This window comes from Glycine soja, chromosome 16 (genome assembly GCF_004193775.1).
Source record: "Glycine soja cultivar W05 chromosome 16, ASM419377v2, whole genome shotgun sequence".
NCBI lineage: Eukaryota > Viridiplantae > Streptophyta > Magnoliopsida > Fabales > Fabaceae > Glycine > Glycine soja.
In genome coordinates, this window is record NC_041017.1 from 7,296,879 (window position 1) to 7,324,816 (window position 27,938).

At 32.7% G+C, this 27,938-nt stretch overlaps 3 protein-coding genes across 6 annotated transcripts; all 3 read left to right on the top strand.

Moving 5' to 3' along the window:
* Positions 1–584: 584 nt before the first annotated feature.
* Positions 585–4,815, top strand: LOC114390319 (myb-related protein 305-like). Its single transcript, XM_028351021.1, has 3 exons — positions 585–810; positions 954–1,083; positions 4,219–4,815. The coding sequence occupies exons 1-3, from the start codon at positions 669–671 to the stop codon at positions 4,571–4,573; spliced, it is 627 nt and encodes a 208-aa protein (XP_028206822.1). The 5' UTR covers positions 585–668; the 3' UTR covers positions 4,574–4,815.
* An 8,953-nt stretch (positions 4,816–13,768) lies between these two features.
* On the top strand, positions 13,769–18,591 carry LOC114390772 (monodehydroascorbate reductase 4, peroxisomal). Its single transcript, XM_028351650.1, has 7 exons — positions 13,769–14,038; positions 14,364–14,415; positions 15,109–15,189; positions 16,081–16,199; positions 16,569–16,788; positions 16,949–17,067; positions 17,582–18,591. The coding sequence occupies exons 1-7, from the start codon at positions 13,919–13,921 to the stop codon at positions 18,305–18,307; spliced, it is 1,437 nt and encodes a 478-aa protein (XP_028207451.1). The 5' UTR covers positions 13,769–13,918; the 3' UTR covers positions 18,308–18,591.
* Positions 18,592–24,121: 5,530 nt separating this feature from the next.
* Positions 24,122–27,857, top strand: LOC114389668. Of its 4 annotated transcripts, none has more exons than XM_028350397.1 (2): positions 24,122–24,292; positions 24,535–27,857. In XM_028350397.1, the coding sequence occupies exon 2, from the start codon at positions 24,576–24,578 to the stop codon at positions 27,387–27,389; it is 2,814 nt and encodes a 937-aa protein (XP_028206198.1). In that variant the 5' UTR covers positions 24,122–24,292; positions 24,535–24,575; the 3' UTR covers positions 27,390–27,857. The 4 variants fall into 4 exon arrangements, with proteins under 4 accessions (XP_028206198.1, XP_028206200.1, XP_028206199.1 ...); XM_028350399.1 differs by having other exon boundaries at positions 24,540–27,857; XM_028350398.1 differs by having other exon boundaries at positions 24,123–24,252.
* Positions 27,858–27,938: the final 81 nt, after the last annotated feature.

Below are 27,938 nucleotides of genomic sequence, written 5' to 3' on the forward strand. Positions count from 1 at the left end.
ATGTGAGAAGGGTATTTTTTGAATTTGGTAAAAAGTCACTCACATGAGTGGTGAAAATAGTAATTTCGAATGAGAATAGCAACTACAATTCGAAGGCCCACTTTATTTTTCGTAACAAGGTGATGTACAGCTGGGGCAGGCCCAACTTTTTGTTCGTAACAAGGGTGAAGTAATAATCAGCTTAAATTATGACGAAACACAACTTGACAACTTAATAAATACGTATTATGTTATTTAATTTGCATTATACAACTCTAAACTACAGTAAATATTTGAATTTTGCCCTCCGCATAACCATTTTATAACACAAGGCTTGAGATAATTCTAAAATAGCCTCCTTCTCTCCTCACTTTTGAAAAAATGTATGTAGACACCTGATATGCCCTTGTGCTTGTGCGTGACTTAAGAGTACGTACGTAGTGACACTATTTTCTTAAGTTTTAGTTTTGCCAAAGGAAACCGAAAACATCATGCATGCATGTGTTTACATGATAAACAAAGTTAGGTACGTAAAATCTTGTTATCCCTAATAGAAAATTTTCATCAAAACTAACTAATAACTTATCTTGCCTCTATTTAAACCCGCCAACCCCCATTATTAAGATATCAGTATCTCTCTCTCTCCCCTCTTCCCCACCCAACCTTCTCTCTATCACACACACAAAACAATGGATAAAAAACAACTGTGCAACACGTCTCAAGATCCTGAAGTGAGAAAAGGACCTTGGACGATGGAAGAAGACTTGATCTTGATCAACTATATTGCAAATCATGGGGAAGGTGTTTGGAATTCTTTGGCCAAAGCTGCTGGTAAACATATTTTTCGTTCTTCAACTTTTTTTATTTTTTATTTTTTGTGTATTCTCTTCTTCTTCTTTTTAACTTTTTCGTTCAAACTTAAACCCTAGGGGTGTGAGAGAATTAATGATTCATCATCATGCATGCTTTAACAGGTCTCAAACGTACCGGAAAGAGTTGCCGGCTAAGGTGGCTAAACTACCTCCGTCCTGATGTTAGAAGAGGGAATATTACACCCGAGGAACAACTTTTGATCATGGAGCTTCACGCAAAGTGGGGAAACAGGTATTTTTTAATTTTTTATTTACATATTTTTCTACATAATAAATATGATGAAAATTTGATAAGGAAACAAAGATTTTGTATTTCACATAAATAATGATATTCTTAGCCAGAAAATAAAAAATAAATAAAATTGTTCGTCAACCCTTTCTTTAGTTTTTGAACCACCAAAGAAGTTCTTTGCTCTCTTTTAAGTTGTAGTATTTGGTTTTGGAGGCATTCATTCGCACTAGGAGGCACATGAGTACAATATTCTTGGAAGACTATTTGAGGGGGGATCGTGAGTGTTTTCGGGGGAGAGAATTCTAGCCAAGAGAAAGATTTCAACACATGGGGATTTGTAGGACATATGGCCACAAATATGTCTTGGAGAAAATCTATAATTGAATTTTTATAACCACTAAAAGGATTGATTGTGTCCGATTCTATCCATATGGATGAATTGGACTGTTTTCCTTTAAAGGGTACATACATATTATACATCTATCCTTACTGTTGCAATAATCCTTGGTCGCCCTCTCTCTCTCTTACTTACATATATTCATACATATGGCAGGCGAAAGAGAGGTCCTGGGCCTTTAGATCTAACAAGAACCACATGAATAAATGAATTTTTCCTCTTGATTTGAATTATGTGCTCCTTTCTAAATTTTTCATAAATTTGATTAATGCAATATTTTAATTTTTATTCATAAACAAATTGTACCATGAATCCTAATTAACTTCTAAGAATTTATTATTTATCTAAAATTTTGGAGGTTTGGCTGTATGGATCATTATTCTGTAGTTTTTATTTCAAAAGAAAATAAATCATAATATGACTTTTTTTTATCATATACACTAGATAAGAAAACAAAATAAGTTTTTTAGAAACACGTTATTTTATGCTTACTTTTTAAAATAATTAAAATTATTTAAGATGATGTATTTAATACTTTACCCTATGGGTTTGTTACCTAAGATAGAAAAATAGTTCATAATAATAAAATACATTAAAATAAGAAAAGGAAAATGAAATCGCTGACCAAAGGAAGGGAAATATGATTGTAAATAGTAAAAACCAGAGCAATTCCTGTGCTTTGCACAAGGCAGAGGAAGAATAATAAAAAAATGGCCCATGCTTTAATAAAAGAGAGAGAAAGCAATAAACTATTGAAATAAAGGATGTGTGAACAGGTGACTGAGTAAAATGGAGGCCGGATGATTAAAACTATGGGTAAAAAGATTACATTAAACAAGAAATAGATGGTATTAGAAAGGTTGTTTCTCAACATAAGGCTGTTTTATATAATTATAGGGTTTTTCCTCGTTATACTAGCATGGTATATATATATATACGGAAAAAATTCACTTATACTTTAGGTGCTCGAGTAACTTTTTGATAAGTTGGATATGAGGACCTTCCACTTAAGGTTGAACTCGGGGAAGTGGGCATATCTTTACAGCTTTCTAGTTCGGATGAAAGAGAGTTTGAGTGAAAATAGACCCAAAACATACACTTTTAGCTCTTCTTAACGAGGGCAGATGTCCTTGTAAATTTTAGAGCTTCTCTTTGAAGATAGATTTACATAGTGCATATATAAACTGAAGATACACTTACATGCATAGTGCATATATAAACCAGTTAGCACCACCCTTGCATGTACCTTTCGCATCCCTCTCAGCCAATAAAGCAAATCATCCACTAGTAATAAAAGACAAAGAATATATTTAATTCAAACTAATTTTGCAAATATTAAATTTATTATGTATAAAAATGACTAGCTTTTTATGAGGCACGAATATGTTGAAATATAACTTTCTTGAAATATACAGAGACGGATAGTCAAACAAGTTTATGAGGAAAATTGTTACTACAAGAAATGAAGGTGACATGTTTAAAATTTGCTAAAAAATTTGTATGCATGTATATATACGTATGAACGGATATGGATGGAAAAGAGAATACGGAATGTTTTAAATGAACCATACTCTCTTTACCTGAGGCATACTTTGAGAAATCTGATTTTCTGGTCTTAGAGGAACCCCTGCTACAAAGCAAAGGGCATTATCTTCATGCCCCAAAGGAAATTTAGCATCTTACGTACCTCAACACTAATCGTTTTATAAGTTGATGAGTCCAACATAGCGTCACATTGATTCTCAGCCAATGAACATGACCTCCATCAGACACATAACCGTATTTAATATAGGTGTTGCCACTTTTTAGTTAATCAATAAAAAAACGTGGCAGTCATTTTTAGGCAGTTTTTGATTAAATTTCAACTTAATACTTTCTTTTTCAAGAAATTAAACAAATGCTTTAGTTTAGCTTACTACCACTCATGCACACTCGTGTACCCTCTTTTCCACCAAACATTTGAACAACCCAATGAACATTATAAGTGTATCCATGGTTACTCTCATCAATAGAACTATACTATATCTATGATTATCAAACTTTCATAATTAATTAATTAACTTTTATTAATTTACAAGTTTACTTATTTTTTATGGATTAACTCAGTGTAAATTCTCTTTTTAGTAGATTCGATAGACTCTAAATAAATTCGATAATCTCTTAAGTTTAATCCGAATCGACAAGTCATCAAATTTAAAAAATTAGATTAAAACACAAGTCATTTTAGATTTTTTTTTATCTGTTTAGTGTTCAACATACCTTTATTTGATGTGATGTTCCCAAATAAAAGAAAATTTACCTCTAATAACATCAAATCCTTATTTTTTAACAACATCAAACCCTTAATAGGAATGCTCTAATTAGTTATTTAAATATTAAGAAATTTATGATTTACTATTTTGTTATGTTATTGAAATATTTAATTGATATGTTATTTATAAATATTTTGTTATTATTTTGATATGAAGTGGATTGTTACGAGTCTACGAGTTAAATTTATGAGTCGAGTTTATGAAATTTTTGAGTTTGATAACTTTGTGTATACTTCCATTAATATGATTTTTATTTTTCATAAGGAAAATTTATGAAAAGCAATATTTTATTTTTAAAAAAATCTTATCCAACTGTATGATGTAATTAATTAAAGTGCAAGGCATTTTCTTTGTTAATATTTACTCATCCATTTTAAAAGTTTAGGTTTTCCCAAAAATTTCGTTACAGCATATTCACCAATGCAGGTGGTCCAAAATTGCCAAGCATCTACCTGGTAGGACAGATAATGAGATCAAGAACTATTGGAGGACCAGGATCCAGAAGCACATCAAGCAAGCTGAGAACTTTCAGCAACAAATCAGCAATAACTCTGAGATAAATGATCACCAAGCTAGCACTAGCCATGTTTCTACCATGGCTGAACCCATGGAGACCTATTCTCCACCCTTTTATCAAGGAATGTTAGAGCCATTTTCTTCAATTCAGTTCCCCACAATTAATCCTGATCAATCCAGTTGTTGTACCAATGACAACAACAACAGCATTAACTATTGGAGCATGGAGGATATCTGGTCAATGCAGTTACTGAACGGGGATTAAATATTGATATATCAAGATAAACCTAAATTCTTGTATAAGTTCCATAAAACACTGGAATGTCTCTGGCTTAAAACATATTATTATTAGGTTTGTTTATATAAGTAGTTGGATATGTTTGGTTTTGCGTACCATTATTAGCATATATATATATATTTCAAATGAGATGCTATGTGCATTGTAAAAGATATGGTTAAGAACCACATAGTTTCAAAACTCTTAAATATAATTCCAGTCACTTATTATAGGAAGTCTATTATTAATTATCTCCAAGATGTTTGCTTAAACGTAAGTGGATACCATAAATTTTGTCTTTGTCTCACGCGCTCAAATACTCAACCCAATGATTATATATACACTAATTTGAACAAAAATTTATTCCCTATACAATTAGTACTTTTACTTATTGGATAAAGGGATTTCAGAGAATAAAAAGATCGAATAAGAACCATCTGTAAACAGGTGGCTATGAACATCATACATATTCACCATGTTGGTAAATTGTTTTTCTTCTCATTCCCATTAAACTTTAAAATATGAACACAACAATGTTGTTAGCCCCTGTAGATTACGTAACAGCGCGTAGGATTTTTTGGGATGGGTCAGATAGTAGTGTCAAACTCATCTTCATATAAACGGAAAGACAGCAAGGCATGCAAGGGCATGAACTTGCATTTACATTTACATTTGGGAAAAGAAAAATCTCCATACATGCATACACACACATACACATATATATATATATATATATATATATATATATATATATATATATAACCTAACTAAAGCCACAAGAAATTGACGCGTGGTCACAGAATAGCAACCATAGCTATGTTAACAATTCAATTTCCTTTTTCCTTATTACCCATTTGTTGTGCATAGCCATGCAACGTTTTTAAGACCGACGCAAGCCTAACTCTTGTCTATGTTGCATTTGGTGTTTTCACATGTGCCTCATAAATTCACCCCATTACTGCGCGCATTTAATTATATATCCTTTGTGATTAACAAAACATCGATCAACACTACCATAATCATGGATCATCATCAATCATTTCATAAATCAATCAACTGCTACCTAATTAATGCATCCCTAATAATTAGTAGCTATTTATAGCCTATAGCTCACACCAGTTGTTCTCGTTAATTTATCATAGACAGTGAAAGCTTACATCATGGCATATATATTGTTGAAATACCTTAAGCTATGAGTTAATATTGTAACTGAAAGAATTTGTCATGTTGTGAGCACCAAGTTAGGTCAGTGAGGACAGTAGAGTAAGAGCATGCATTCACGGCGTACCAAACTTCAACATTAGTTTAGCTTCCAACACTTATTCTGACAAAGAGGGCTGAGAGGATGACTAAGAGACTAGTCCTGGGACTATGTCATGTCCTATTAAGGAAACAAGGACAATTGCTTGTAGGCTTTAACTTGGTGTCTACGCGATGGGAAAAGGAACTTGTAGCATCTATGAACCACTCGTTCTATTCAGTCACATGTTTTATGTGCAGAAATCAATTTCAACACCCGAAAGAAAAACTCGCACGTGGTGTGATGATAAGGAAGATTCACGTGGTGGGTCGGCCACTTGAACAAAACGTGACCAAATTGAACACAGGACCCAGTTGCAATTCAGAATATGCAACGATACATACACTATAACATTGCTGACATTTATGGTACCTCTTTTTTCTTTTCTTTTCTTTTCTTTTCTTTTTTCTATCTCTTTATTGTCATATTATTTATCGTAGTTTTTTTTTCTTATTTCTTTCTCTTTGCGGACGTGGATAGACATTGAAGTTTCTACAAAATATTATTCCTTACTTAATGATGCTTCTCGTCACTTTGTTAGTTTTAACAATTCACTCTTTCTTGAATGTTTTTTATACTTTCTATTTATTTATATTTTTTTCTTCTTGTTTTTATTAGATCACCCGTTGCGTTATACATCTGTACTAGTAATTTTCACTCCTTTTTTATACTTTTCCTAGTATCTGTCCTCTCATCCCCGCTATGAATGAGTCTCACTAAAGTTACCCACTACTCAATACTTCTAGCTATTTCGATGGAACCATACCCTTCCTTTTCAGTTCTCTTCTTTATGATGTTTTTCTTTTTCTAACTTCGTTATTTCATGTCATTTCTTTTATACCTCTCTCTACATTTGCTGAAAATAATATTTTTTTACTCTATATTACTTGACATTTTTCACGAGGTGTGAAAATAAAAACCAATGACATGAACGAACATGTTTTATTTTTCCTTTTATACAATGAAGTAATAGATATTTAAAGAAAAAAGACATTTAATTTCAAATGTAGTTATGATTGAATAAAAAATATATAAGATGAAAGACAAAAGTAAGGGATGTTTATGAATAATATGATAGAAAAGAAAGAGAGAAACTAAAAGAATAAATTATTGAAATAAACTGAAAACATATTAAAAAAATTATTATACAAATAAAAATTATCATTCCATTTAATTTAATTGTGATGCCATGAATTTGACATGTCTCCTGGGATGAGTAAAATGAAGTTCAAAAATTTTTAAATGCATTGAATACTTCCAAATAAAAAGGGAATTGATGTATAGCCGTTTTAGTAACAAAAAACATATGAACTTCTACATATAAATTTCTAACTATACTTAGAGGGAAAAAATCTTAATTAACTATTTCAGTTATTTTAGAAAGATAATATTATGTTCTCGTAAGCAATATGTACTATGGCATAAGATAAACTCAAAATAAATGTTAGGAACACATTCTCTTACACACTTTTCTAAACTCAAATAATTTTTAATAAGTTGTCCAAAGTAACAAAAGTTTGAAGAGTGTGTTATGTGATTGACATGCAAGCAAATCTATTGTTACTTGAAAGATAACTTTGATTAACAAAGGATATAACCGTTTAAGGTGAGACAACCCGATTTTCACCTTAGAATAATTTGTGTTATTTGATGAATTTTGAGAAATTAAATATTTTTTAAAATAAAATTGTTTGGTACGAATGAATTTAAGTCCACAAGAAATTGTGAATAATTTCTTAAATGATTTATTTCATTATATTTTTTTATTGTTCATGACATGATTTAATTAGTAATTGAATTCATCTTGTATGTTTAATTAAATTGTAAGACTTATTAAATTGTGTGATTTATTTAATTAAAATTAAGATGCTTAATTTATTTTTATAATTATCTGACATGTTTCAAATTATTAAATAGGAATATATATACATACATATATATATATATATATATATATATATATATATATATATATATATATATAATATACCGTTGTAAGAATTGGGCCAAGGGAAGGGACATAAAGTGGTAAAAGTTGGGCCTAGAATGTAGAAAACAAAAAACTGCAAAGTGAAGTTGCATTTAGCATAACCAGGGGAAAGCTTGGAAGAATGACCTGGTGTTATTTTGGGTCCAGTTAGCAAATCTAGCGGGTGCAAACGGTACCCAAATTGGTTGTCACATGTCTGCTACCCAATTAAACCTGAAATTGAGGGAATTGCTATTGACAATAATCGAATTACTATTGGCATGACCCACCTAGGTGTCTTTTTTGGATTTCCAAACATGTCGTTCCCACGAGTGTATAATACCGTTGTACATTGTACATCAGAAGCATACTTCTATTGCAATGTTGGAGGTGTGAGAAAAAGCAATTCAACCGTACGATTCTATCATTCATGTCCAATAGAATCATACTTGCTTTGTAGTTTGGGTGTGACAAAAATTATTGCAAAATCATGTTTCTAATGTTGTAATAAAGAGGTGTTGGACCAGCGGTCTCAATAATTTAAGGGAGATAGGCTTCGAATGCAGAAGAAGAAACAATCAATTTAATAATGTTCTTTAAACATGCAAGACAAAATTGATTGCAACAAAATAAATGAGATAAGGGAAGAGAGAATGCAAACACAGTTTTATATTGGTTCGGCAAATTCCGTGTCCTTACAACTTAAGAGACCCTCGGTCCCTTAAACAATCTCTTTGTATAAGAATAAAGAAAGAAGAATTCTCTCTTGAAGAGAAGAATATTACAATTGAAGTTCATGGATGAACTCTTAATGGATTTGCAAGTGTTTGTCCAAGAGTTTCTTTTGAGAGAGCATTTGACAATGAAGTTCTCTTGAAATCTCTCTAATTTCCTTTTGAGAGGATAAGACATTTTGAACAAGCAAAACTCTCTCTTCAAAATTCATGCCCAAGTCACCTATTTATAGGCCTTTGATGGTCGTTCACAAATCCAATCAAAAGATGTGACTGCTGACAAATTTTTTGAAAATTCTCCATTGGTATTCGATTACAATGTTTGTGTAATCGATTACACATTTATAATTTGAAGGGTTATGACTTTTGAATTTGAATTTCCAAAGTTCTGTTGCTAGTAATCGATTACAAACATATGGTAATCGATTATATGTTCAAAATTCAAATACAAAATCCTTTTCAACAGCTCTTTTTCATTCTTCCCTTCTAGTAATCGATTACCAGGAAGTGTAATCGATTACCAGAGCCTTGCATGACTTTGAAACCCTTTGTTTTGAGGCAAGGCTTGATCTTTAGTGAATCTTGAAACAAGACTTTGTTTGTTGAAACATTCTTGAATTAATCTTGAAGCAAATGTTTATCCTTTTGAAGCGGCCTTGTTTGTTTCTTCTTTGGCATCATCAAAATCATGTATGTATACATTCACATTCTCCCCCTTTTTGATGATGACAATTAAGTGATTTCATTTCGACATCATCAAGATATGCATGATTCACATTCTCCCCCTTTCTCAAGCAAATTCTTCTTGACATCAACAAAATCTTCATGATTTACAAGAGGTGTGAAAAAAGGCAATAAAAACATGATTCCATTTTATTGAATATATATAGAATCGTGTGCCTGTTACATTTTTTTACACCCCTATATTACAATAATGGAAAAGTTGATTTGTGTATATTCAATAAATTGGAGTTACATTTCTATTGACACCATTGTTCAGCCATACATGAAAATGTTGATACATATACATTACACACAACAAACCAAACAAAGCCTCATCATAAGCAAAAGCAACTTCTTCATCATAAGACAAAAAGTGGAGAAAGTACTGAGATTTGATGATGGTGGTGAAGATTTGGGTCAATGGGTCTTAATTGATGTAGATAAGAGGTGTTAGGATACAATAGTGGTGAGGACGTGTGGTGGTGCATCTAGAGGTGTAGGGGTGGTGTTGCGATGACACGGTGATGGCTGGGCCAAGGGGGTTGCAACACTATAAGGACAATGGTGGTGTTGCACGATCGACATTTAAAAAAAAAGGATACCAACGACGAGTGAGACGACAATGAGAAGAGAAGCAGTAACAGAAGCAAGGTTGGAGGTCACAGTATATGACTCAAAGCAAGAGGATAAGAAGATTGGAGGCTAGTCTTCCCCTTGGTGAGCTCGTGGAAGAGGAGAGATGAAGCAACAACTATTAGTATGGAGCAATAAGAAGAGAAAGGAATAAGGAGAAGAGAGAAAACACAAAGTTTAACGTGGTTTAGCACACAATGTATGTGTCTATGTCCACGGCTACACTAAAAGAACTTTTATTAGTTACACATATAAAAGCTTACAAAGTGTCTCTATATATAACATTAATGCAACACAAGTTTTTACAAACTAGGCGATGTGGGACAAAGGAACTAAGACCACAAACTCTAACAACAACCACCACCTAGCCCTTTGATCATCGCATGAGGTATAGGAGGAGTGAGGTTAATGCTTTTATGCTTTGATGTTGTTCTATGGAGGGGTTAAGATGGATCTTGGCCCAAGGTCCTCTTCATGTTTGTGGTTTTTATATATATAATATATTGCATGATGATCTAATATTTTATGTTGTTGTTTTGTTTTTAAAGTAATGTTTAGTCATGCTATTTGATCCATAAATATGTTATAGTTGTGATGTTTGAATGTTAGTATGTTTCTGCAAGAAAAATTTATAAAATGAAATAATTCTTACTTGGAGTTAGTAATGGATTAAAACTATGAACTAGTCATGAACTTGATGTAGAAGAATATCTTATTTGGAGTTGAAAAAATGACTTGTTGATCCAAAACATTTCTCCATGGAAATTGAATAAAAAGAATATAAGAAGATATTAATATTTGGCCATTTCTTGAAGAAAAAATGAAAATGATAAACAACCACACATACTAACATTTTATTGTTGAATTGATCGAATTCAATTCTAGATATTAGGCAAAACACATTTGCAAGAAAATTTTAAAAAAGATAGATAAAGATAGATGAATATGTGTTTTTTTACTTGTACTTATTCCTTCATAGCTCCATAGAAACTGAAATAAAAAATTAATAGGTTTTAGCAATTAATTAATTCACTGTAAAAAAAAGCAATTAACTAATTTAGAAGGAAACAATGAAATGAAAATGAAAACACCCAAGTATGCATAGGTATTTATAATTGATCAGATTAGGTTTCATTTCATGAAGAGATATGTATTTGTGGCACAAATAATATTTTTTATATGAATACAAATAATAGTAATGAATATTGATTTATTTTTTTACGAAATTAGTTAATGATTGATATACCAACTTTTTTTTAGGATAGATATACCAACTTAAATCATGCTAGATTAATGAATATTGATTTCTTTTTTATAATATATATATATATATATATATATATATATATATATATAGAGAGAGAGAGAGAGAGAGAGAGAGAGAGAGAGAGAGAGAGAGAGAGAGAGAGAGAGAGAGAGAGAGAGAGAGAGAGAGAGAGAGAGAGAGAGAGAGAGAGAGAGAGAGAGAGAGAGAGAGAGAATTTTAAATGTTTGGCGTAGAATCAAATGTCTATCACGATGAATCCCATAATAATTCAATTCGTAGTTGGATGCATCAATTCATAGTATCATGTTTTGCATAAAATCAAAATTTTACCAGGAAAATGTATCCTATAAATATCATCTTGCAAAAATATAAATAATGCATAATAGTAGAAAATATTTAATTATGATAATTAAGCATAATTTAAACATTCTAACCTAACTGATAATAATATATATATTGATTTAAATTAATTAATAACACTGATATAAATTTTTATCATTCCAATTTGTAGCAAATTTAAATTTAAATTAAGAAACCCCATTATTTTTAGTAAATGCATATAAAAAATCTTCTCATAGAATTTTTTTTCTATTTTTATATCATGAAAATACACAATTATATTAATTAAAGTAATTGAAATTAAATTAATTGAACGTTAAAATATATTTTGATTTAAATTATGATAATTGAGGTAATTATTTATTAAGGTTATTATACGAAATATTTAATTATAATACTTAATCATGGTTTAATTGATAATAATACAATTATATAATCTAATTCAAAATAATTAAATTTATAAGACATGAAGGTTATTATTTAAGGGATCATAACTTTTTATAACATTAATTATTCATAATTCAAACATTCTAATTAATAATACAATTATATATTGAATTTAAGTTAATTAATAACACTAAAAAATTGAAATATATTAAGAATTTTTGTGATATTTCTTTTAGTCAAAAGGAATTTTTTATTCTCATAAAAAAATTTCATTTATAATTAAAAATAAGTATACAATTATATTAATTAAATTAATCAATCATTAAAATTTATTTTATTTTTTATTTACAGAAATCAACACTTAATATTAAAATAAAACATATCTTAATCATAAAAAATGATAATTTTAAGTTTGTGGTTGAGTGAATTTTATATAAAAATGATTAAATATATATATATATATATATATATATATATATATTAAAATAGAAAAATATAAATTAAACTCAACAGCAGCAGTGAAATTCTTCATGATCCCATAACATACGAAAAAGTTTATGAGTTCATAAGCTCTCTTAGAGAGAGGGGTAACTTTGTAGTAATTGCAAATGAGCAGGACACGAGTATTAATATAATTTTGATTATAAAAGAATAAAAAAAACACACATGGCATATTCTAAAAATAATTATAAAATGAAAAAAAAGTATTTATTACATGTACATTGAGTGTACTTTCTGACATCATTAATCAAATTAACCAAATTAAAGCTTGTCTTTTAAGTAAACTAAATTTTAATAAGAATAAATATGAATTATTTTCTTGGTGAAAAAAACATATATGAATTATTTATTCATGAATTGAATTAAAATCACAAGTCATTGCAAAATTACAACGCATCATAATGAATTAAGATGATAGTATCTTTTTGTCTTAAAGTTATATATAATTAATTAATTTTAGTAGATTGTAGATGTAATGTTAAATTCTTGAACGTACTTAACATGTGTGTGTAAATCAATTTTATATTCTTTAACAAAAAAAATAATTTATATTTAAAAATATGAAAAATTGGTTTTGTGAATTTAAGAAACAATGGTGTTTGATACGGAGATATAATGGCCCCACCAACGTGGGTGATTTTTTTTTTTTCAAAATGTCTCTCATGAAATCATGGGTCTATTGTATAATTATGTATCAAATTTATAATGAAAATATATTTTTGTTATAATGTAGTTGGTGTAAACAAAATCTATAACAAAAACATTAAGTATTTTGTAAGTGAAATCGTGTTTCTGTTATATATTTTGTATGAATCTCTGTGCTACTACAATGAAAACATCTTTTTTGTAGATTTTATATGAAACAGTCATACAACGAGTATTTCAATTGTTGTATAGGAAGTACATATAAGATATTCAATCAAATCATGATTCCACATATAAAATTTGAAATAAAAATACACCTTGCAGATTTTGTATGTGATTTTCATATTACAACAAAAATATATTTTGTTGTTGTATATGAAATATGTATAAAATACTAAAATATACAATGAAATTATAATTCCGTGTGTTTTTAGCATAACAAAATTATGATTCAGTTATAAACCAAAGTGGAGCAGGTGCAGGGAAAAATGGTTTTTCACCCCATTTTGAAAAAGTAATAGGGGTCATTAGCAATTGAATAGGTGTCAATATCACTTCCTTATTTGATATTGATAAGTTGAGTTGGATAAGGGTAAATGCTGTAGAGGTGGTCTGATTGGGGGGTATAAGGGTAAATGCAGCAGCAGCAGCTATCTCCGTCGTCGTGGTTGTGGGTCCCGTTCGTGATCTTCAGATATTGTGGGAGTGTCTTGAAAGAAAGCGCTCCCAAAAAATTGTGCGCCCTCGATTTTTAAAATTGAAGAAGATAAATAAGAGAGAATAAGGTGTTGTTTTGTTTTGTTGTGTTGTGTTGTGTGGATGTGAAACTGGGAAAATGGGGAGAGCCTTTGTGTATGTGATTCTTGGAGGAGGCGTGGCTGCTGGCTATGCTGCTCTTGAATTCGTCAAGAAAGGAGTCTCTCATGGTGAACTCTGTATTATTTCCGATGAACCAGTATGAATTATTATTTCCCTTTTCTTTTTCTTTTTTTTTTTTTTTCAATATTAAGCTTTATTGTGTCTGGCTTTGTAAACTTGTTTTGCACTATTGAGTTTTGTTGGAGTCTTTGATTTTGGCTTTCCAATGTTGGTTTTGAGTTCCTTCTATATTTAATTTTTCATTGAAGTTGGATTATCGCTCTTGTGTATTGATGACTTTGTCTCTTTCAATTTCAATCACTGATGTCAAAATTAAGTTTTGGTCAAAGCCAGAATGGTGGTTCTTTTGATTCTTTATGTGGTCACGAGTACGTAAATATTCTCTAATGTTTTTATCTCAGGTTGCTCCTTATGAAAGGCCTGCATTGAGCAAAGGATTTTTGCTTCCAGAAGGTATAGACTCTCCTCGCGACATGTTATTAACTGGTTATTTTGAGTTGAGTTTCGATCAGAAGTATCTTGTGCAATGCCGGTTGGTGTAAATAAAAAATGGCCCTCTTGGACATATTTGAACTCTTCTTTGTGTCAATTAATTTTTTTCCTTTGCAACATGTTTTGTTTCCTTTACATTAAACAATCTGATTACTTCCTCCCTCTTTGATTATTATATGACTGAAACTTTTACATTTGAAAAAGTCTTAACTTAGGGGGATGAATTCTCAGTTAGTCAGCTAGTAGGAAGGGATATTTCCCGTTTGAGGATCCTTATAGGGAGGTAGAGATGGGAGTATGTGAGGGAGATTTTGGCACTCTGTTATTTTCTTAAATAAGACGCTTAGAAGTTCTTTGCATTCTCTAGAGGAGCCAGGCTCTGGGATTACTAGGGAATACTTTTCCTTGTAATATTTCTGTTTACAATATATAATATATATACTCTTTCCATTTTGAAATCTCAGTCCCTAACAGATTGAACTGGGTACACAGTATAATACTTGCATTAGGAGTATTTCATTTCCTTGTGGTTCAAATATTGTAGATAGATGGGTCTACTTATTTTTATGTTTCCTTTCTTCCATATTTTAGCTTTTTCCTTGTTTGCAAAGTTTATTTAATGAGTTGTTGCTGAAACAAATTTTCAACATGCAGCTGCTGCCCGGCTTCCATCCTTTCATACCTGTGTTGGTGCAAATGAGGAGAGGCTAACTCCAAAATGGTATAAAGAGCATGGTAATTATATTGTTTTTACATCTCGATGCTTATTTTTTATGTTGTAATTTATTTATTGAGGCTACTTCTCTTTTTCCCCTTTGAGATGAAATGCAGTGAATGATTTCTTTGGCTGTTATTTATTGTTTCCTGCGTAGTATTGATTTCATACTGCAAAGGTCTAGTTCAGTAGTTGATTCCATCTAGATCTAGCAATCTAACTGAATCAACATTTTCTGAGTGAAAATTCTATTAAGATAAATTTTACTTAGTTTTGGGGTAAGTTTTTTGAGTTATTGAGCAACAAAGAATTGCTAAATAAAATTAGCTAAGTTAATACTCTGGCTAGCTATGTTCATTGGTGGAAGTTAATGCATTAAGGCATGTAATATGGCCTCTGACCTTCTTTAAATTATTGCTTTGTTTGATCACCTCCACTTGCATTCAGTGGGGTGTTGAGTCCAGGCACAATTTAGTGTTATTACAGGGTAACATACTTCTGGCATTTATTGACAGAATCTAAAATTCACCTCTGAACATCACGTATGGAAATCATTTTTTTTTCTTTTTTAGGAGGGATGATTTCAGGTGGCAGCACTATCAATATATAGGATAAATCATTTGAATTTGTTGCTCCCCAATATTTAGACGAAGTATTGGAGGTCAAAGTAAGAAAGAACTGATTTAAATGCACTGCATGATGACTTGTTCATTTCCATTGGTAATTAGCATTCATGTGTGCTGCTAGAAAGTAATTTTCTGTTTTAAATTTCCAAAACTTTTCATCAGTTAATGATGCTGGTTGCTGAAAAGAAGTTATCATTCATTTCGGTTTGATGTTTCCATGATGTTATTTTAAGAGTTTCGTATCCTGAATATCTGATTATTTTACAATTATTATTTTATTTTCAGGGATTGAATTAGTTCTTGGAACCGGAGTTAAATCCACTGATGTGAAACGTAAGACACTATTAACAACAACTGGAGAGACCATAAGTTACAAGATTCTGATTGTTGCTACTGGTGCTCGGGTACTAAAACAAATCTCTCAGACAGAATTTCCCTACTTAAAATAATCAGTTTGTCTCTTCAAAGGGCATGCATGCCATGGTTTTGAAAAGAAAAAACAAATGAAAGAAGTTGTGGCTATTTCCTTTGTATTTCTAGTATTTTTTTATTTTATTTTTTTGGTTTTTAAATTTTGTAATGCAATATCACTATCTTTAAAAGAGATGTGAAAACCATTACTTCTTAGGAAACATTATATTTTACCTAAGAACCAACTTATCTTCTTTCTAAAATACTAAATACATACTAATGATGGAAGAATTTGAGGATAGCATACCTACCCCCCTTTGCTTTCTTTACAGTATATTTAACACATGCAATGTCAATTGTAGGCTTTGAAGCTGGAAGAATTTGGGGTGAGTGGATCAGATGCAGAAAATGTATGTTATTTAAGACATATAGCAGATGCAAATAGGCTTGTAGATGTTATGCAGTCTTGTCCTGGAGGTAATGCTGTTGTCATTGGTGGTGGATACATAGGCATGGAGTGTGCAGCGTCTTTAGTGATCAATAAAATAAATGTAACAATGGTCTTCCCTGAGGAACATTGCAGTAAGTACTGTTTTTAAAACTTCCGTTAACTCACAATTTTTGCATAATGAGTATGTTTATTTGCGTGAGTTATTCTGAAAAAAGTTCAACTTGTAGCTCTAATGAATGAAAACAACTTAAAAAGCTTTTAGATATTCTCCATGTTTTGTTTATTTTACAGTGGCTCGTTTATTTACCTCAAAGATTGCAAACTACTATGAAGAATATTATAAATCAAGAGGAGTAAACTTCATTAAGGGAACTGTGCTGTCATCATTTGATTTTGACTCCAATGGGAAGGTACTTTATATTTTTTTCTTAATTTTCTCACTTGAGATGGTTTGGTCATATGGGGACAAGACTAATAGATGCCCAATTGCCCTAATAATTTCTAATAGCCAATTTTGTTGATCACTCAATAAACAAAGATAGAGGAAGACCAAGGAAACTCTTAGAAAAACCGTTGAAAACACTTTAACCTAAATGTAAAATTCAAATATTTGGTTTTTGATAGATAACGCATTGTATGATACATGTAGCTGACACACCTAGTAGGAAAAGGCCTTTGTTGTTGTTTTTGGAGAAAAAGCCTCTGTAAAGGAAAAAAATATGAGGGGTTTGATTGCGCCAAAACTGAGAAAGTGGCATCTTGTTTATTAGTTGGAAGTGAAATTTTCCTTGTTGATGGGATTCATGACAACCAACCATATCCATATCCTAGAAGAAAATGATTAGAAATAATCACACCAATTTGACTCGGGTTGCATCATGCCTGTGATCATTTCAACCTATAACTGACTGGCTCTTTTTACAGGTTACAGCTGTTAATCTTAGAGATGGAACCACGCTATCTGTGGACATGGTTGTGGTGGGAATTGGAATACGTCCAAATACAGGTTTGTTTGAAGGCCAACTTACTTTGGAGAAAGGTGGAATCAAAGTAAATGGGATGTTGCAGTCAAGCAACAGCTCAGTCTATGCCATTGGAGATGTTGCAGCATTTCCAGTCAAAGCATTTGGGGAAACACGAAGACTTGAGCATGTTGATTCAGCACGGAAATCTGCAATACATGTTGTTTCTTCCATAATGGAACCAAACAAAACGGGAGAATTTGATTACATTCCTTTTTTCTACTCCAGAGTCTTCACACTGTCTTGGCAATTTTATGGGGATAATGTTGGGGAAGTTGTCTATTATGGAGATATGTCAGGTAGTGCATTTGGGGCATACTGGGTAAGCAAGGGTCACCTTGTTGGGGCTTTCCTTGAAGGTGGAACTAAAGAAGAATATGAAGCCATAGCCAAGGCTACTAGGTTAAGGCCAGCAATTGAAGACTTGACTGAACTGGAGAGACAGGGTTTGAGTTTTGCAGTTACAGTTAGCCAGAAACCGGTGGTGCCACCCCCAGTCGAGGTTAGGGCCTCGGACCTACTTTTGGAAAAACCACTATATGCTTGGCATGCCACAGCCGGGGTTATTATTGCTGCATCAATAGCTGCATTTGCATATTTTTACGGAAAAAAGCGCCGCAGATGGTGAAACTTTTAAGATTACCAATTCATGGTTAAGGGTGTCAACGGATTTTAGACAGATCTGCAAGCTGTAACATTGATAAGCCTAGGACTAGGATATTTTGACATGTAATTGTGTCCTATCCAATTTGCTGAATGACCATTCTTCAGTTCTATTGTTCATCCGGGATGTTGTACCAAATACAAAAGCAAAATATAAATGGCCATCTTTTGGAAGATATTCCTGTAGTAAGAGTCCATGTATTATCTAATATTCCTACATATTCATAAAATATCGTGTTTTTAGTCTTATTAATAACCTTTTGTATGTTGTGCTAGCCAAAGGATGCCCTGGATTTTACTCCGTCTTATGTCTAGAGCTCTGCAAACAAACATATCCGGAATTGGGAAGTTATGGATTCAAATTCCAATCCTAGTCCAGAAAATAGAAGCAGGACATATAATTTATCAGTTTCAAATTGTTCCTTTTTCTTTTTCTACTGCTTCAGACTGGAGCAAATTTGAGGATGAGATACAATGTGAACAGTGCTTGAACCCTGCTGAATAGGGTAGAGGGTGAACGTGGTTTCTCTTGCTCGAAACGTTGGTCTAGAGGTAAGAGAGGATAAGAAAAAAAAAATGGGCCTAGTGATAGATTGCTATTAACCCATGCTGCCATTACTTTTGTCATGGCTATTGGCACCACAATTTCTAATGGCACCCCCTACACATCGTTATTTACAATAAGAGGAGTGCTAGTAGCATCACACTCTTTAACATAGTCCTATAAATACTCTTTTTTATATACTCATAACATTGGTGTGGAGTATCTATCATTTTTGTTGATGATTAATCTTCACTAGACTCTTTTCCATCCACAAAATTCAAACATGATACCTTATTTAAGGAAATCAAGTTCAATATCATTTGGACCAAAGTCTACAAACACCCCTAGGCCCAATCCTGACACATTTTATGGGTCCTAGGCAAAACAATAGAGACAAACCCATTATATAGGTTAATCGTTGAATCCTTAATTAATTAATGGATAAAAGATCATTTTGACCTCTGAATGTGTAAATTGGTTGCAATTTAGTCCCTCAAAGAACCAAAAATCTTATTTAATTTTTTAATGTGTCAAAAGTTAGACAATTATGTTGTATTGTTAAGTTTTATGAAATTATTTGGTCATTAAATTATAATGTCCAATGATCAATTTTATATTAAGTTATAAAATTTAAGGACCAATTTATCATTAAGGTGAGCAACAAAACGTAATTATTTCACTTTTCATATATTCAAAAATTAAATCAAAATTTTCATTCTTTCAGCAACTAAATTATGACAAATTATATATCAAGGAACTAAAATAATTATTATCTCTTAAATAATTTTTACTTGTGATTTTTACTATAATGGCCGCCACACTTTCTGTTAATATTTTTTTGAATGATGAATTATTTATCCATTTTTGTTAATGAAATGAAAATTAACCTTATAATTTTATTTAATAGACTAACAACACCCAAATTTTTTAAACAGTATAGCTAGATTAGCTAATGTTTTTTTAGCGAAATCATATTAAATTATTCCTATCACATCACACAAGTCCCACCCTATTTTATCTTTAATTTAATTTATAAAAAATACAAATACCTCAACGTAGGTTTATGCTTATCTAAACTTTGCATTTACTATGTATTTTATAAATAAAGAAATTTTATCAGTTGCCGCAAATTTAGAAAATAATGGAAGTATTTTTTATGTATGGGTGGAAATTGAATGGTTTTTATTTTTTGGTGAATTGGAAATTGAATGTTTAATCAATTAAAAATTTGGAATTTGGAGTTAGTCAGTTAGATATTGAATAAGAGAAGTCGAGAAGGCACGAAGTTGAGAAAGCAAGCGTGAAACCTTCAAATTGAATTTTTATTTTTAAATATTAGAGCTGAGATTTTTTGGGCCCCTTCCAATGATGGGCATGGGCAATCGCCCTTGTAATCAAGCCTTAGGGCTGACCCTGCACATCCCTGCTACACCATAAACTTGAGAGGTATGGGAAGAAGTAAAGGGTAAGGTAGGGGAGCTAGGGAGTAAGAAAACTTGAGAGGTTTGGGAAGAAGCAAAGGGTAAGGGTGTTCAAGGGGAAGGTAGGGAACAAAGGGTAATTTCCCAAGGTTAGGGAATGCTAGGAGCAAAATTGAGGGGTGTCAATAACAACCCCTTTTGCCATTTTCTTGGAACTTTCATTTCCATTCATATCCTTACCAAGTAAATGTAAATGTAACCACAAATATCACAATATCACAAAAAAGAAAGTTCAGTTAAGATTTTAAAAATTTTCTAAATTGTTTTGTAAAAATAAAGTTATCGTCTAAAAGAAACTTTGAAAATAGATAACAAATTTTTGCGACAACAAACATAGATGATAGAAACATATTTTGCAAAACATATCGTGTTTTAAAGCAAAATCAAATTCAAATCCTAGGTCGATTTAAACACAAACAGAGTAAAGAGATAAAACAACACAAAGATTTACATTGGTTCGTCTCACTCACATAGATTACATTCAGTTCTTAATAAACTACCAAGTTTCACTAACTTCACATAGTTACATGTATTTATCATTGTCACTTCTGGTTCTACAAATCAAGCATATCACCAACCTTGAAAACAACTCATAATTCTTTGTCCTACCAAACCACTACTAGTTCTAAACAAATCAAAAGATTTGAGGTTGATTTACTCATTGACTAGTTCTTAATCGTCTCACAGACGAATATTCAATCTAAACACTTAGTCTTTTTTCTCAAGATATACAAGGTTGTAAAGGCAAATATCACAAAAAGGGAGTTGAATTGTGATTTTAGAAAATTTTAAAGTCAGTTTACACAAGAACAAAGTTATAGTCTGAAGAAATTTTTTGTAAGACCAATAACAGATTTTTCACAAAAACACATTCAGACGATAAAATCAGATTTTATAAAATAAAAGGGTTTCTAAAAAAATACAAATTCAAACCCTAGGTTAGTTTAAAACAAAAGAGAAATAAGCATGTATCAGACACATCAAATTATGTTGGTTCGTCTCTGCTACGAGACTATGTCTAGTTCTTGACAAACCACCAAATTCCACTAACTTCTCAAAGTTACAAGTATTTTGTCATGGTCACTTTTAGCTATGACACATCAAGATTTACCCCCAAGCTTTATATTACCTAGTATTTTTTGTCCTACCAAGTCAATGTTGGCCTATGAAGCACAAACACAACTATGGAGTTGGTGTGTTAAGGTGTATAATGCGCTTCCGACACGGACACGACGAGAACATGGCTTTGACGCGGCAAAAAAGTGCCCCTTTTAATCCTTTTTTTTGGGCTGAACACAAATCAAACACTTCTATTTTTTTATTTTTAAAATCAAATTAACAAATAGCAAAGAGAAGACAAAAGAAAAAAAAAACAAACCATTGGCCTTCTCAAGTCTCTTCTCTTTCACATTTTTGGTTTCCCCCTTTGCACGACATCGTCCAACGCCGTTTGAACTCGAACCAACCTCTATTTATCGATGTCGTCATCGCACGATACAACCTTGTCGATGGTGCTACTCAAACCTGAACCAAACAATGTCTACTTCGTCACAACTCACAACTTCTCACCAGACTATGTCATTGTTGTTGTCGCACCAAAACACATCGTTAGACTCGCATAGGGGCCGTCATTGATTCATCCCACTCACACTAGATTAAGGTTTGATTTTTCACTTTGTTCCCCTATTTTTTGTGATGTTTCCCCTGTTTTCACGTTATAGGTTCCTTATTCGTTCCCATTTTTTTGTGTGATTTGGGGGTTGGGATTCTTCTCATGTGATAGAAGTGAGTTGGGATTTTTGAGAGCACTAGTTACATTCGTTTATAATATTGAGTAAGGCTGAATAGTCATATTATATTATTATAAATTATATTGTAGTTACAAGCTCTATATTGTAGTTATCTTGCTATGTTATATTATTATAGATTATAGTTACATTTGTTTATAATATATTTGTTTCATTGTATATTATTATAGATTTTTGTTATAATTGTTATAAATACTTTTATGAATGTTTCATTGTATATTATTATTTCTTATGGTATCTATTTGCTTTGGTTTTATTGTATAGATGAATTGTACTGGTGCTACCAATCAAGCCATAGAACAAGAGGATGAAACTAGACCTCTATGGAAATATGTTTCAAAAACAAGAAAGATTTTGGCGATGGAAATTATGAGATCAAGCGCAACATTTGTGAAATTCCATTCAATGGATCTTACACAAGAGTAAAGGCGCACTTGCTAAAAATCTTAGGAGCGGGAGTTCGAGTTTGTCCAAACATAACTCCTTCAAAGCTTGTTGAGTTGAAAAAGTTAGACAATGAAGCATCATTGAAAATAGAGAAGTCAAAGAAAAAATGTGTCATTTTACCTCTAGCCTCTAATGAAGGTCAAGAGACAAACATTGGTGCTAATCCAACTAAGAAACATCCTTTGGAAGTTTCTTTCAATGTGCAAGGTAGAGTTTGAAGTGAAGACCAAAGTCTTAAAGCAAATGGAGTACATCAAGTCTAAGAAGCTAGAGTTGGATGGATTGAGAAGAGGAAAGAAGGTCAAACATAACAAGAAGAAGCAGAAGAGAAGCCCATAAGCCCCTTTGAACAGATGATGCTAGAAAAGATTGATGACCTCATGAGAGTGCATAAAAAGGACTATGCCAAGCTTAAGGAGTGCTTTGAGTCTATCTTAGAAAGGTTGAAGGCTATGGAAGCAGCACATGTGGATGATATCTAACCCATAGTTATCCTTTAGGATCCCCTTAGAATCTTAAGATAAGTTAGTCTCATAGCTTAAAGCATATAGTCTAGGCATGACTTTTGTTTTATGTTTGTTTCTATATTGTGCACATGTAATTCTTTGTTTTATTAATCACCTGTAATCTCTTTTTGCTCATATTTTGTAAGAGAGAATGCAATAGAATTGTTCATGTTGTTGCATATTTATCATTTTATGTTTCTTTTGAAATGCACTGGTAGAAGAGGTTTCCCATTAGTTGGACCTCAGCACATGTGATGTATCCCATCTTTCATCTATTTTGCTATAAAATCTATGTCTTGACTTAAATAAAAAGTTAAATTTATTTTCTTCATTTTAATTTTTATAAAATATGTTTATTTTTTTCGTTGTTAAGACGCTTTAGATAATACTTTAAATAATAAATAAATACTTTGAATAGTAAACAAAAATATTATTTAGAGTGTTTAAGAATTAAAAAAATATAAGGACAAAATAAAAAAATACGATATTTAACCCAAAAAAAACTTGTTAAGCAAGAAAAAAAAATACTATGAAAGAAAAGCTGAGAAATGCGGGGAAAAGGAAAGCTAATAGGCAAAGTATCTTACTCGAGTAAGTGGGTATTGTTGAGAGCATGGTAAAAAAAATTCAAAATGTAAAATATGGGAGAGGGGATCTAACTTCTCTATTATTTATTCAAAACGATATGACATAATAGTTAACATTTAATCGTGATTCAAACTTAAAAAATCATGAAAAGGTGTTTGTTTCGAAGTGACAGCATAGGAAAAACAGAAAAATCAAGTAGATTGCGGATCCAGTTTCACTTTTTTCCACCGCTTGAAAACAAAATAATAATGAAAATATCATGAAGAGGAAATGAAAGAAGCGTTGTTGTTATCTCGCGACATATGCAACTTCACGTTCGAGAAATTGCTTTATAACTCCCTCTCTGTGACTCTGACTGTGATTGCATCTTCGGTTTTTATTAACAACAATACTAAATAATATTAATAAAATTAGTATAAAAAAATACTAATATTTACGTGTTATCCTAAAATCATATTCTTCTTCTTGAACGTCAATCCGATCAGATTCTCAAGTCAATGGTTTTTTTGATTTAGGGTTGCTTCAAAGAACACAAAGTAAGCTTCTTTGGAACCCTAGTTTTTTTGGTTCTCCCAGGTATTGCTGCATCGATTTCCTCTTTTAGAATTATTTCCACTGATAATTGATTCCTTTTTGCACACATATAAAATTTTATTATATCAGTGTCAATTTTTTAATTAATGGTTAATATTTTAAATCCCCATATTCTGATTTTCTTTTTTCTTTTTTTTTTCTTTTCTTTTTACTTACTTCCATTCATTCATGGAACCTAAACAAAAACCCTAGGATGTGTTAATTTTCTTGCTGTTTTCTTGCAGCCTAGGTTGATTTTCTCGAGAAAAGGAATTTTCTTTGTGTGATGGGTACATTGGAGGCTGGATCAAAGGACCCATCTGGGTGTTCATCGCCTTCTCCAGAGAATGACAACAATGAGCTCAGGGAAGCTCTGTGTGCTCTGAAAAATGGGGCTTCAGAAAACGGGGTTGGTTTCTCTGGCCATGGGAACCAAGGTTCTGGTGATGGTGGGGTTGTCGAAGTGGGGAAGAGCAGGGTCTCTGAGACCAAGGTTTCGGATGAGAAGGGTTTTGAGGGGAGAGAAATGGAGGATGATTGTCAAGGTTTGGCAGATTCGGAGATGAATGGGGTCTCCTCTTTGTTGAAAATGAGAGAGAGTGGTAGGAACTTAATGTTTTTGTATGGTGGTGCGAGTGAGAGTGCTGGGAAGGTGAACTCTGAGGGTGGTTCTTTTGAGGTTGGAGTGGAAGGAGGAGAAAGAGATGGGAAGAAAATTGAGGGCGAGGATGATCGAAATGGGAAAACCGTGACTGCAGATGTTCCAATTGCTGATACAAGTGAAAACAAGGATGTGGAAATGGAAGATTTGGGTGATGAAGGATGTGGTGGGTTCTTGGTTGGTGATTTTGTTTGGGGTAAAATTAAGAGTCATCCCTGGTGGCCTGGCAGGGTTTATGACCCTTCCGATGCTTCTGATTTTGCTTTGAAGCTGAGACAAAAGAGTAGACTACTTGTTGCTTACTTTGGGGATGGAACCTTTGCTTGGTGCCATCCTTCACAATTGAAGCCATTTGAGGAGAACTTTGAGGATATGATGAAGCAGAGTAGCTCCCGGGCTTTTGTTAATGCTGTACAGAAAGCTGTAAGTGAGGTTGGAAGGCTTTTGAATTTGAAGATGAGTTCTTCATGTGCTGCGGATAAAACTAGCTCTGAATTTGTTCGGCCGTTAGCTGCCAATTCTGGAGTCAAGGAGGGAATTCTTATACCTGAAAACGGTATAGAGAAACTTTCTGATGTTCTGATTGATCCAGCAGAATTCCTTTCTCGAGTGAAACAAATTGCCGAAATTATTTCCATTGCTAATATTCTGGAGCTGGAAATATTGAAGGCTCAGCTTTCAGCTTTTTATCTATCAAGAGGAGGTTATAGATTACCTATGTATGAGGTGCCCCAGCCAGTTCCTGGACTTGAAGATAGTTTAAGGGATAAAACAGTGAATGTAGGCAGCAGTGAGTGTGCAGTGGAAGCACCTGCACATGGGCCATTTGAAGAGGACTACTCTACCATGCCAATGAGCCCAAAATCTGGTGAATTGAGTCATTCACATGGGATTTCAGGAAATAGATTGAATCATAGGATTAAGCAGAAAAGCATTGCTGAAATTATGGGAGAGGACAAAGATGTCAATACCAAAAATCAGGAAGGAGATGCAACTGAAAAAGTGACTGTAAGAAAGAAGAGGAAAGGCAGTGAGGATACAATGGCATCTAAATCTGTGCAGATGAGAAAAGCGTTGTTCTCAAATACTGATAGAAATGTGGCAGGTGCTGAAAATGATGGTGGTTGTTGGGGCAAAGAGGACGGTGACAATGGAACATTGGCGCAGTTGAAAAAGAAGAAAAAAGCTTTTGGTATTGGAAAGTCTAGTAGTGGGAGCAAAAAGGAAACTGATCTAGAAGGGAAGTTCAAAGGAAAAAATGAGAAGGGTTCTTTGTCAAGAGAAAAGAAGAAAAGCAAGTACTTGTCCCCTCCTTTTACTATTCCAGCCAGAGAGCAGAGGAAAGGAGAGATAGAAACAGAATCCCCTAAAGTTTCTGGCAAAGATCAGGAATCAGAGCCACTGACCAGAGCTTCTGATCAACTTCTCAAGTCCCCTGTACCTTTGAAGTTGAATGATGAGGCATTTCAGGAGAATGTTTCGAAGGAACTTGTCAAAGAACAGGACCTTCCTGATAGCTCAAATTACCGAACACCAGAATATGATGAGAACAAGACTATTGATACAACGAAAATCCAGGTTCCACTTGGGGAAGTTCTGTCTGAAGTCCGTTATGCAGCTATTAATCCACAAACTCCATCGAATACCAATTCTCTTGAAAGAATTGTGGATTTTATTTTTATCTACAGAAGCTCGTTATTTCGCCAAGGATCCTACTATAAAATATACAAGAAGCATAAACCTAGCAAGAAGAGAAAGAAGCCAGAATCTGATCTTGGGATTTTGAGGAAAGATCAAATACAATCTGATCATATATCAGCTATTAATGATTCAGAGCCAAAGAAGAGAAGAATAAAGAAAGAGACAGCTTTAGGTTTGCCTAAAGAGAAGCTATCTGCTGCAGCTAAGATTGGCAAGAAGGGGACTGATAAAAATGCTTCAGGTGCTGCCCTTTTTGTCTCATTTGAGCCAGGATCCTCTCTGCCTTCAAAATCGGATCTTATCACACTGTATGGTAAGTTTGGAGCTCTAAATGAATCAGAAACGGCTATGTTCGCTAGTGATTACACTGCTCGTGTCTTCTTCCTGAAAGCCTCCAATGCTGAAAAGGCCTTAAGCCATTCACAGAACCTGAACCCCTTTGACTCTTCCGGAGCCTCTTTCAGACTCGAGTATCTTTCTGCTGGTTCCAAGTCTGAAAAATCCAAGCCTAAAGCTTCTTCAACAAAGAAGAAAGACAAGACTCCAGCCAAGCCATCTGCTTCATTGTCACCAGGTACTGAAGCATCCAAATTGAACTACATAAAGCAGAAACTTCAGTGTCTGACCTCAATGCTAGAAGCATCTGATGCTAAATTACCTGATATCAAGGCAAAATTAGAGAGTGAGATGAAACGCCTTTTGGAGGATGTGAACAAAATGGTTGAATCTTCTTCCTAAATAACGTATGGAATACTAGCAATTGTTTAGCTAGTAATCAGGGTAGGTTTATGATATGTCATTTCCATTTAGCGGGACTGTCTTTATTTGAGGATCAATTTATTTGTCTCATTTCTGAGCCTAGCTTTAAGAGGTAAAATTACTCATCGGTTTGTTGTGTAGGATATGTGACTTGTTGTATGCATAGGCTGTATAGACACCAACATCCTTTTAGATCTTTTGTCCTTTTGATAGTGGTGAACAAACAGCTTTAAGGATCAAAGGTATAATGTTTTCATTTCTATAATGTGTGAAATACTTTTATTCTGGTGCAGCTGCGACTCTTAATGATGATTAATAGGAAAAGAGACGGTGGAACCTTTTTTGTAGAAATAAAGTTTTCCCCCCTATTTGGTCATCGATCATGATTCTCTCATGTAGCTTTGTGGTTATGAATGGAATAAGAGATATGGAAGTAATTTTGTAAAATTGACATCCAGGGGAGTTCAACACCAGCAAAATCCTGTGCTTTGTAAAACATATATGTTGTGCTCAACTCTACTAGAAAAT